The sequence below is a fragment of the Lutzomyia longipalpis genome, chromosome 3 (assembly GCF_024334085.1).
Source record: "Lutzomyia longipalpis isolate SR_M1_2022 chromosome 3, ASM2433408v1".
In the NCBI taxonomy this organism is placed as follows: domain Eukaryota; kingdom Metazoa; phylum Arthropoda; class Insecta; order Diptera; family Psychodidae; genus Lutzomyia; species Lutzomyia longipalpis.
In genome coordinates, this window is record NC_074709.1 from 27,900,651 (window position 1) to 27,913,349 (window position 12,699).

Consider the following 12,699-nt stretch of genomic DNA (forward strand, 5'->3'; position numbering starts at 1 on the left):
AACACAACCAAATACCAAACAGAGATCAAAATTTACTCCCTTTTCATTTACAAACTACCCTCAAAGTGCAATAAATATGCCAAAAAGTATGCAATTTTCAATAGAATGATGCCAATTTTCTCCTAAAATTATGCAAATTAATTCATGACGTCTTTCTTCGAGGTTTTCTTTTGCTGGAAATCTCTTTAAAAACTTGACACTATGCCAAAAAAATTGATTACTCTATGATAAAAGTAAAAAATTGACAGTTTACATTCAGGAGCACGTTTCAAGGAGATAAGATAATTCGCCCCCCAAAAATGTAAAAAAAAAACAGAATGAAGCAAATCTGACCATATTTGTATTTCAGCAGTTTTTTCATTGATAAGAAAACTTCTGTTTGGGTGAAAAAAAAAACTCCTAAGTCTGTCTTTTTCTTCACCAATACACATTTACCCGAACTTCCTTACTATTGTGGGAAAAAGAGAGGTCTTATCGGAAAAAGAAAAATCTATGGAAGGGAAATGAGAAAAGTATGTGGCGATAGGTACAACTGGTTGTTGTCGATATTATTGAATAATATACAATATTATTATTGCATTATCGCAAGACGGCCGAGAGACAGTAAAAGTAGATTCCAGAGGGTCATAATTGGCCGATCAAATCGCTCCAATCAATAACACTCCACGTCAAGTGGGATATAATGATTGTGAATTTATATACGCTACACACGGTTGACGGAAAAATATTGTCTAGTATGTTTTATACTCAAATTTCTCTCGAGAAAAAACTGGAGAGTTTATCTCGAGGGCTATATATTGTGTCTCTCCATGAATTTGATACTATGTGTACCAAGAGGGCTTAGATAAATAAATAACTACAATATTTGATTAAAGAGCTTTTGTTTTTAGACTTAAATATCTCCGACTTCGAAAAGCTACATTAATCCCCTTTCCAAAACCTACAAATTTATCAAAATCGGTCAAAGAGTTGATTTTTTACAGTCATTCAAAATGAATCATCCTCAAATTTCTCACATTCTCTTTAGGGCATCGCTAAAATTAAACGGACTAACCGATTTTCTTAAATTTATCATCATTGGAAAAGGGATGAATGTAGCTTTCAGAATCTGTGCTATTTATAAAAATCAGACACCCACAGCCAGAGATATTTAACCTAAAGATGAAGGTCTAAAAAAATTATATTAGTGGCCAAGAGACATTGTTTTTCACTTGACGTGCAAATTGGAGCGTAAAAGTAAAAATTACGAAATATGACGTATGTGGGCACTTTAAAATGTAACTGTCATTAGTCGCTCAATTAGCAACATACTAAATATTTACATAAAATGTGCTAAAATGTTCTCTGTTGGGGACTTTGTTACTCACAAATCACGTGTATGTTACGCTTAATTGCTGCAAATAATTCTTTTCGTCCACCAAAAGTTTTTTAGAAGAAAAAACATCAGCTAAATTACCATCTGGTGGGGTTAAAAATATATTACATACTTCTGTGTGGGCCTCTAATGGAGCGAAAATAAATTGATTTTTTTTCTTCATCATAAATCATTAGCGAAATTATTACCCATTGAGGGTTTTAATTAGTAAATTTTAATGACGCGAGTAACTGCGAGGTTGTTGCTGATTTTCAACGGAAAAAAGTCCACAAATTATGAAAAATTGAGATAAAATTCTAATTTTCTTTTAAGCGATAAGTGTCTCACAGAAAGCTCTCAAAGAGCAAAGGCAAAAGACATCGTCGCATAAACTGAAAAAAGTTTCTATTTTGTATGAAAATCAAAGACAAAAGAGATGAAAATTTCATTAAAAACTCCTTTTGCATTTAATTAGCAAGAGCATTCAACAATTTGCAGCAATAAATATTCCTAAATGGAGATGTTGCAGTGCGGGGGGTGAAATATGAAGAAAATTATTGCAATTTCCGGCAATGAGAGCTATTCATAATCAATTTGTACCTCATACATTATAATGTGGCATGTCAACTCATAATGAATTATGCAATATCAATTATATCTGAATAATGTTTAATGCATGGGGGTGGGGGAGAATGTTTTGTGCGAAGGAAAAATTTTGTAGGCTGTGAGAAAATAAAATTTAAATTAATTTTTGAATGGGAAAATTCAAAGGAAAATACGCAATATTCTCAGACTATAAAAAAATCGTTTGAAAAAATATTTAAAAAAATTGTTTTTGATAAAATTCTGTCTATAAGAATTAAGGCAAAATATTAATTTATTTCTTTTCCCTTGAAGAAAAAAATTTCCAATATTTCTCATCATTTGAGGCATTCAGTGAAGTTGAAAAAAAAATGTTTACAGAAGATTTGGCTAAAGGTGGATGACGCATTGGCGGGCAAAAAAAATGAGAAATGAGAGAACACCCATCAAAAATTTGTTAATGCTTCATGGTTCCGTCAATTTTCTTATCAGAGTTAGCTTAAGGAAGCTCAACGATGGATTAGAAAATCGACCAGCAGTGATTTCAGCCCTACCCACACACCCAAAAAATGCATGAATTTTCCACAATTTGTCCACGCAAAATTGACCAAAATGAAATGCTTTCTGTGAGAGCTTTTTTTGGGCCTTTTGGGTGATTGGGGGGCAAGAGTGTGTGGGTGGGGTATGTGCGAGACAACGTTGACATTAATTTTTGATAGGGAAGAGATTGACTTTGATACCTGTTCCAGAGGAGAGTGTACGTACATACTCACTCTGTGGGGGTATCAATTAGTCAATTAGGAATTGGTACAAATCGATTTTCCGTCAACCCCCCCACCTGCCTTCCATCCCACGTGGGAATTTTCCAGGCTGGCGGGAAATCTCCTGCACTACCCATTCGCATTTTCGTCAATCACCACACATTGTGGCTTCCCTTGCATGTTGGGTTAGTCTTCTCTCTCACATTTTGGACAAATACAAATGGGTGACTAAACGCAAACGGACGCGCGTTCTCTCTCCAAGCAAATTTCACCAAAAATACCAACACTCCAACTATATACACGGGAGCAGGAGGGGCAGGAAGGGCAGGAGGAGGTTGTGGTGGAGAATAAAGGCTAGAATAGGGTGTGTGTGTGTGGGCTAGCAGTAGCGCGGAACAACAGAGCATAGGAACAACATAAATTTCGTTTATGTGTTTAATTGCCACTAAGGGTAGGCGCATGTGATTACTACAGACTGTAGTCGAGAGCAACTCCGTATGTCGTATTTAATCAACGAATAACATGTCAGTTAATGCCTATCAATTTAGAATTCATGTACACAGTTCACCCACCTAAGCTCCCACCCCCTCCCACCCTTCGCACATAAGTTTAACATTCATTTCGTCTCTACAATTAATTCATTTCGTCACCCACGAAATTCTTGATGCAACACCATCTTGCATACGTCGTGGGAATACCTCTACTGTAGCACATTAAACATTCAAAGAAGGTATATACAGGTAGCACAGCAGGGATTTAATACACCTTAAAATCACACCGAGCCTCGTCAGGAATTCATTTTGTCGGTGGGAAATTATTTAGTAGCAGCCCCAGCACCCGCAAGAAAATTGGTGGCTTTTGTGGATTTTGCAATGAATCACCCTGTGTGTGTGAGAAGGGTTAAAATCTTTGACACAAAGTGCCACTGACTTTTTAAAGACTCTCTGCGAATTGATTAATTAATTGAGGGTTCCGTGGCAAAGGCACCTCTGCCATATGACGGAACATCTTCATTTAACCCATTTCCGACGAGGGTTTCATTTATTTTTTACAGGTAATTTAATTAATTAATTTTTTTAAGGTAATTAATCTTGGATGTAATTGTCTTAATTTTATTTTTTTTTCTTAAGAAATATTTAATTATGCCTCTTGATGCAGAAATTGATTGATCTTCGACTTTGTATCTGATCGACAAAATTTTATCAAAAAAGAGATTTTTATTTAAGAAAAAATCTTTACGATTCATTTTCTTTTCTAGGTAAACGATTTTTCGTTAGATTTTAATTCAGATTTCTTAGAAATAAATATTATGTTTTTGTATGGAAAATTTCTCAATCCAAATTTGAGACAAAAGTTTTATTTTCAAGGAACAAAATTTTTAATTTTCTGAGTTTTTTTTTGTATTTCTTGCTCATTCTTCTTTACTCCTGACTTGATTAATTCCATTCTTAATTAATTTAAAATAAGAGATTTCTTACAAATTAAGAAAATCGTCAATTTCCTTCAAAAGAAAATGAAGAAAACTGACTGAGAGAAAGATTTTACAACCTAAAAAAATATAAAAATTATAAAAAAATTATATAAAAATTATAATAATAAAAAATATTAAAAAAATATATATTTGAAAATCTTTTAACAAACTCATCTACATACTTAATTTAAAAAATTAATAAAAATGTTTCTTAGGAAAAATCAGTTTTCCTTTAAACATTCAGATTCAAAAAAAAACTTTTTCATGATTTTTTTAAAGAAAACTTTATTTGAATTAAACAAATATGTAAAAGAAAAACAAATAAAATTCTATTTTCTTTAGCTTTTCTTTCACTCCATCCCCCAAATCTCTTTCCTTCTTCTAATCCAGTCTAAAACACGTAAACTTTTTGGGTTCTGTCATCATTTTATTTGCACTACATCATTTCTTCTGATTCCAACTGAATGTAATTCAATTATCTATGAGAGAGCGAACGAGGGAATGGCGATGTAGGACAGCACACACATGTCACAGTGATAAGGGAAGTTTTGCTGATTGGGATTAAATCACAGTGAGAGAGAGAAAGAGGAGAATTTTGAAGTTTTCAAAAGACAAATTTGAAGGAAAATTCTGCTGGTTTTGCCAACTTTATTCCGGCACATTTAATACACGAGACACGCGAGATTATGGGTTCATCATTTTGGTGGGTAAAATATATTCGTTCTGTCTGTAAACTTAATTAAAAGTGGATTTTATCGTGAATTGTCTCGTGATGCGGACTTTGCAGCATCGTACGCGTATTGTTCCTAATCCCAACAACAGCACTAAATCACTGATCATTTTTCTTGTGTTTTTTTTTTGTTCCTTAAGACGTTGGGAAGATAAACAAAAACAAGGAAAGAAGAAAAAACATTCTAAGCAAAAAAAATTTGGGGAAGGAGATAAAGGAAAAGGAAAAGGAACAAATAAATAAAAAAAAGTGGAAAAAAACTCACCCATATCTATCAATTAAAATAATATTGAAATTGTCTGTCATTGCTGTGTGGGCGGTTAGTTTTGTGCCTCCTTTCGATAGCAGATCAATAAAATAGTTTTCTCATGCAACGAAGCAAAGCATATCAGGTTGTGCATCTGAATTGGCAATGGGCGTTTGAACATATAGGCTCGTTTATGTACAAAATGTGAAGACAAACCAATTTTTTTTACGTTCGAAGAGATAGAGCGGAAAGTTAACGAAATAATTTTTCGCGCAATTGGCACTTGGCGAGCAATATGTAGCACCACACACAAACTTTACATTGTACGGTCTGAATTTAAACTGAAAATGATATTTTTGATATTTTGTGACAAAACCTCAAGTTTCCCCCACTCCATTTCTCTTTCTTCGAAACAAAAACACTCTCATTGATGAAGATTTCTAAGCGTATGCCACGAGAATGCCTCGAAAGCTTGATGCCAAGTTGAATGTGCCAGAGTGAGATGGGCAAAAGGCAGTTGGATTAGTATTGGTTTATATATAAATATTTTTTTTCTTTAAATACCAATATTGATAAGGCTCGCGATAAGAAATGCCGTCGTAGACATTAAGATCGCGGGACATGTTGTATATAAATTCAAAAGTCTGACCGCGTGCTGACCAACCACAATGACAAGAAACTTTTCTTTTCGCGTCACTTCATTGTCTCTCATGTACACAAACTTTTTTTTTGCTTCAAAATAGGGGCCCATCGTTTAGTAAATTATTTCATTTTATACCTTCTCTCTGTGACTCACTTCGCGCATTGAAATGCCCTCCATCCGGTAAATAAATCACACGAGTTTTGCCTCTGCATGCGATTGATTTGAAATTTTTATTGAATTATTGAACAATTTTATGCACGCGGTTGTCTGAATATATGAGAATTCAATAGAAGGTAGAATATAGTTTCCATTTCATAAGAAAACTATATATCGTATGGGAAAATGGGCAAATAGTAATTTTAGTTAATTAAAGTCTTCTCCTCTATCGTGTTTTCATTTCTCCAGAATGTGTGCAAACTCTCAGTGTGGAAACTTTATTCATCAATTTCAAATTAATCGGCATATTATGTACATATTCAGGTATTTTCTTGAAAATCTTCGTTAGAATTTTCTTAGGATTTTTCTGGTTTTGCTATATTTATTAAATTTTATTTTCTTAGTAATAGATTTTTACAAAAGAATTAAAAATATCAAATATTTTCCAATAAATTCCATCTGTTTACCATCCTCCGCACACTTCTCCCATGTCTATAAAAGAAAAAGTTTTTACTTTATTCGAAGAGCAGCATATATTAAGGTCTATTTCTGGTTCCGATTGTGCGTATTGTGTTTCAACATTAAACTTATTTTGGCTGATTCCTTCAGAATCTAAAAAACCTATGGTTTTATGACGAATACGATACAAAACTTATTTGATTTGGAAGTCTTGTCGTTAAACGAAGAAACATCCACTGAAGTGTTCAAACTTACCGAAGGTGATGAAACTACTTTAACATGCGGATCAGCCTTAGGAAGAAACTATACCTGGACCCACAATGGAAAAGTAGTTAACAGTGAATCTCAGTCTTCATCAGATAACTCAGATCAGACTGAAGACTTTAACATCCTTAAAGTTATCGGACACTTTGGCAGCAATGGGCTCTATCAATGCAGCTTCCTTGATGATTCTGAACAGATCCAAAAAGAGGAAACAATCCTTTTGGTAAAACCTAAAGGTGTACCTAAATTATCAGCAGTTCTTCAACCAGATAGACTTATGAAGGCTACTATTGAGACAGGAAGCTCCCAGTCAAATATCACAGTTCATCGGGACTTTCTGATGTGCCAGGACTCCATTACATTTGAATGCCGGTGCACGGAAAGCTGCTTTCCTCTTCTAAACTACACTTGGAAGCTGCCAGAAAACTGCTCAGTTGACAATGTAGCAGAAAATCTTGTGTTTGACGAAGAAACTGACGACAACATCATCTACAGTCTCACTGTACCAATTACAAATGAATGCCAAGGACTCTTTATATATGAGATTGAAAATTCTAAAGGAATAACTCAATATGGATATAATGTTAGAACTCACTACGCGCAATCTGAACTAGACCTCAATATATACTGCTCTGGCAGCAAAGTGCGTAATTACGATTCTGAAAGACTTTGTGGAGGATGGTAAATTAAGGAACTGTAGGTATATAATTTCTTTACACAAAAAATTGTTTTCTTGTCTATTGCAATATAAAATTTGTAAACATAGAATTTTTTTTTAATTACTAAAAGATTTTATGAAGAAAATATTGTGTGTTTAACTTATTTATATATAAATTTTCCAGTTCACTTCTTCGCCAAAATATATTTATTTTAAAAAGTTTTATTTTTAATTAAAAACTTTCAATGCTTTTTAAAATCACAATCAAATAGTTTTCTAATTTTCCACCTGTCAATAGCTTTTACCTATCATACTTAATTAGCTGTTTAATTTATTTATTGAAGTTGGTTGAGTTCGTTAAATAATCTTTTATATATATACCTATCCACATAAATTTAAACATAAATCCCTCATGTTTGTCAAACAAATTAAAAAGTATGAAGGAAATTTTTTCATTCAAAAATAAACTTCAGAACTCCCTCAAAACTCTCCATCAATTTCTGCCCTTTCAGAATGTTTCGAATAAAATTCAAATCAATCGCCTTAGATCATTCACAGGCACAACGTTAACATCAATTTTCTGTAAACGTACATACGTTGATGTAACATAAATTGCCCATTTTGGTATAGAGATAGGTTTTGTAGTTTCACTGTCAATCACAAAAAGGATCAAAACTTATGAACTCATCAATGTGCCGTCACATGCAGAGGAACATTTTTTTATCCGCTTGATGGTGAAAAAAAATTGAATTAAGCTCTTTGAAAGTTTTATAAGGATTCGCGCTTTGCTGGAGCACTAAACTAAAGCACAAAACCCTGTGCAATTCCCATATTGCCCAGAGGGAGTGCGCGACGTTGCAATAGAGCGACAAAAGGGTTGAACTTTGAGTGTTGAATTCTCAGCGGATGTGAGGGATTTTTTTTCTTGTTGTAATATAAAAATCACCATTGACCGGAATAGATAGAGTTTATATGCGGGAAACTTTTCTCTCTGTTTTGAGGGGTGAGTTGTAATAGAGTTTCTCCGCGCAGTATGAGGCTATAGAAATGGGGTGGAAAGAAAAAGCTCTTCGCCGTCCTTCGATGGACACACTTTTACGACATTTTCATCAACTTGTTGGAAAAACTCGTCTATACAAAGAATGAGGAATAATAAAAAAAAGAAAGATTGTTTAGAGACCCACATTTTCTGTGCGGTGTGACACAAGTTTCTGTCTCGTGCTGGATTAAAATTAAGTAATTACTATTCACTTTGATTAAAATTCACCTCACGACACATTAGCGACACAATTTAAATAATAACGTATACATAGTGTGAGCACGATTTTTGATAAATAAAAGTAACAAACTAAAAAAAGAACAAAACCATATAAAACTCTGTCGCCAAACAGGGCCAGGAGATTCGCTATAATTGATAAAATATCCACACACACAGCACTGATTAGATGGTGTCTTTCATTAAGGAGGATGTGCCATGCTATTTTTAGAAGCACATTTTGATGACAATCCGGAATAATGGTTGTTGTTTTTCCTCTCAGGTTTGCAAGCGCGACGATGATGTTCCTTTCGATGCTTCAACTATATATATTTACATACATAACACACACTATTTGCACAAATGCAAAGGATGCAGAAACTTTACTTTTTTCCTTCTTATAATAATTTTTTTTTGGTAGTCACAGAATATACATTTATTGCGTGAAAACGATGAATTTTTAAAAATATTTATTTTAGGGGACACAGCACTTTAGATGACCCAACAATAGTGATGGGGGTGGAGGAAAAAAGGAGTTCACACACATTCACTTTTTTTTTTAAGAGAGACAGAGACGATAAATAGGGGCAAGTAAAATACTTTATTTGACTTTGACGGTGAAATTGTGGGAAATTTTTGTGTGATGGGCACTCCGAAAGCGGGTCATTCCGCATGGAAAACAACCGCCACTTTGAGTGGTACTTGCGAGACTAACCGTCACTTTTCATGGTATTTACTCGACTATCGTATTCTGAGCTGCGCCTTTGGTGGTTGTAATTTTCACTCATTTCTCACTCTCAGTAGATCCTCTCGCAACTCACAATCATTTTCCACATCAAAACACCATCCTTCGTGGCACCTTATCACACACGGAGAGAGAGGAAAATGCCCCACGAGAGAGAGAATAATTTTGTGGAACTTATGAAAGCTCTCTCTCACTGTACATTCCAAATAGAGGATCATCTCTCCCACCCTAAAAGTAGGGGAAATTTCACGATTTTTCCCGCTTTTCCACGCTTTTCCACAAAATTTAAATTTTCAAATAAATCCCCTTTCCACCGCCAACAACCAATTCCCACCCCACACACAAGGATTTTCAATCTATTTTCCCAAAAGTGTTTCCATCCCCCGCACATCCTTGAGAAAAGCTCCCAATAAAAACAGCGAAAGAACAAAAAAAAAAGCTCATGAAGGGAGATATATAATTTTTGCAGTAAAAGTGGGAAAAATTTCATCTCATACGTGTTGATATTTGCATATAAAGCGTGGTGAGATTGAATTGGTTGGAAACGTCATGAATATGACTCCCTCAAGCAGCTGCAACTGAAGTTGCAAAATCACAAAAAAGTATGTGCAAAATAATGCGCACACACTTTATGCCATCGATGAAATTCTTCACACAGCTGCAATGGCATTCAATTTTCATTTTCAACTCGGAAGTCTTTCACACACAATTCTCAAAAATCTCTTGATCCATTTTTCACATGCAAATCGTCCCATTGCAAAGAAAGGGGTGTGCAATTTAGCTTCAAGAAGGATTTTATTCACACTTCAAGAGGAATTAATGAGGATTGAGAAGTGAAAAGAATATTGGTACAGTTGTGTCATGTAGTACAGACATTTAATGTATGTAAAAATGGTCTTAGAATAAGACAAAGTTAAAACAAAAGTTTAAAACGTTAAAAAAGACTTATCAAAATTTAGAAACGTCCAACGTTAGAAAATGAATGTTAAACGACAAGAAATATGCTGAAAGTTAGAAAAGAATCATCAATCGTTAGAAGAATAAAAAAAATGACAAACTTTAGAAAATGAATGTCAAACGTTAGACAAAAAATATCAGAGCGACAATGTTAGAAAAACAAATATTAATTCTTCGTTAAATCGTAAAATGTTTAAAAAGAATCATCAAACGTTAGGAAAAAACGTCAAATATTATAAAAAATCGTCAAATATTCTCCAAAGCTCATCATAAACTTATAATTCAAATTAAAGTTGAAAGCTTAAAATATTATGAAAAATTTCCCTAAAAATCTGCCATTTAGCCGCCCTTTTCTTCTTATTAATCTCACTTTTCGCATAAAGCGCGCATACAGACATTCTTTTTAGCCTTGCTCCCCACAGCTGATTTGTGGCACAAAATTAAAATATTTATAGCATTTGATATGCAGACGTGAGCTAAAATTAAGCAAATTGAGCCCCGAAATGCACTCCTTCTGTATATATTTTAGCACAATTGTAGCACTAAATGAACATATGTATGTTATGTATGGATGTATATACCCCAAGTGGCCATTAATGCGGCAAATCTCGTGAGAGATTCAGCCAAAAATATTCCATGTAAAAGTGCATTGATAAGAAACAGCTTATTGAGCAGAAATTTTCTTCTATCAACTACATGCAAAGTGGTATTAAAAGTGTATATAGATTTGGTGTTTGTTTGCTTCATGGTGGGACGCTCGCTGTGGCCAAGAAAGACAAAACATGCAGTGACGACAAGCACTTTTCATGGCTTATGTGTGTAGCACCGCATGTTCTGCTGACTCAATGGAAAATTCAATACATTTCACCTAAATATTGCTTTTTTTTCTCCCACTCTCTCTCCCATTTTTGCCCAGATGAGAGCCACTTCTCGTTGTCTGGCACCCACAAGGAGAAATCCCTCATTGAATGAATAAGCCAGAGAACGAGCAGAGATGGCCCCAAAAACTGACAAATGTTTAACTTTTGTGTCTTATAAACTGTTTTCAGACATCCACACACGATTCCCCATCGTTGTGCTCTTGAGAATTCTACATAAGTATGAGTGTGGGTGGATGGATGGGGGAGAGGTAGTAGTAGAGAGAAAGTTGCTGAAGAAAGCAAATGAAAAAATATTTTATATATATCTGGGGATAAATGATTGGGACGGTGGGTTATTCAATATGATTGAACAATTCTACGAAAATTCATAATAATCAAATATTGCTCTGTCGTCGTTGCTTTGCTTGTTTTCTTCTGACTTTCTCTGAGTTAACTTGAGAGATAAGTCAGATGGAGACGAAGTTTCTTAGTTTCATGGTGAAGTACAGAGCAGAACTCCAAAGTTTTAATCAATAAGAATTAATAGAAATATTAATATTTTTTAAGATATTAATTCTATTTTTATTTTACAATTTGATTAAATTTTTAATTGAGTTTTTGTGCTCAATTTTTACCTCCTTCATTAGACCTTAAGTTTGAATTTCAATTTAAAGCTACCAGGCGCCTCCACTATTGTTGGAAATATATAGGGGAGACTGGAAGCAAAATCGAGACAAAACTTTCACGAAAGTTTAGGAAGGAATTTAAAGCATATAATCTAAGTTCTAGTAAGTTCTTAATGAGCTCAGAATATTTTTTTTTAATTATAAAAAAAATTTAGTTTAATCCTTATCTACGTATCTGTCCTATCCTTAAATATTAAACTAATGCCTTCCTAGAACTAAAAATTCTAGGCGAATAATTTTACCTTAAATATTATTTCTCCCTCAAAACTCAAAATCCCAAAAGGTCTAATTTTCAATACAAAAACAGTTTTTCAAAATTTAAAAGAATATTAAATTGAAAAATTTCTTCATTCTTCAAAAATTCTCAGAGATTTTATTCGCCAAAAAAATCAGCAGAATACTTTGGGAGCGAATTTTCTTAAGAGGAAATAGTGTTGTACTCACTTCCGTATCTCATCAAAAATTTTGGCGCGGACGGCATCATCTCGATCTTCCAGATTGATGGGTTTATCAGTGGAGTCCACCTCGACAAATTCCACCCTCGCTGTTTTCTTTCGGGGCGGCAAGTGGATGATTGGCGGCGTTTCGGGGGGATGAATGAGGGAGGTGGGCGAGAGAGAATCCTCCTCGCAGCTGTTTTCGAAGATGTCCCCAATGACGCATCCTTCCGCACCTACGACGCCACTCTCCAAACTGCCTACCGTCAATAAATTCCGACTTGGTTCAGACATTCTGGAGACACGGCCCACCATCAAGGGTAGCTGAAAAATTGAGATAAACAATTTTTTTTGTCATTCTCAACACTTTTCCTCGTACACAGCAACGCAAAAGATCCCTCAAATGAAATAATAAGGAAAAACCGAGAGGATTT

General features: G+C 34.3%; 1 protein-coding gene across 15 annotated transcripts in view; it reads right to left on the reverse strand.

Annotated features, from left to right (window-relative positions):
- The window catches only part of LOC129793612 (potassium voltage-gated channel subfamily KQT member 1), a 151,115-nt gene that overhangs the window by 91,310 nt on the left and 47,106 nt on the right, over positions 1-12,699 (reverse strand). For 11 of the 15 annotated variants that reach the window (XM_055833750.1, XM_055833756.1, XM_055833749.1 and 8 more), the window contains exon 3: positions 12,273-12,589. In XM_055833750.1, coding sequence (XP_055689725.1) covers positions 12,273-12,580 — 308 coding nt within the window. In that variant the 5' untranslated portion in view covers positions 12,581-12,589. Of the gene's footprint in view, positions 1-5,163; positions 5,490-8,569; positions 9,321-12,272; positions 12,590-12,699 lie in introns of those variants that run through there. The other 4 variants (XM_055833760.1, XM_055833758.1, XM_055833757.1 and 1 more) reach the window with 2 other exon arrangements.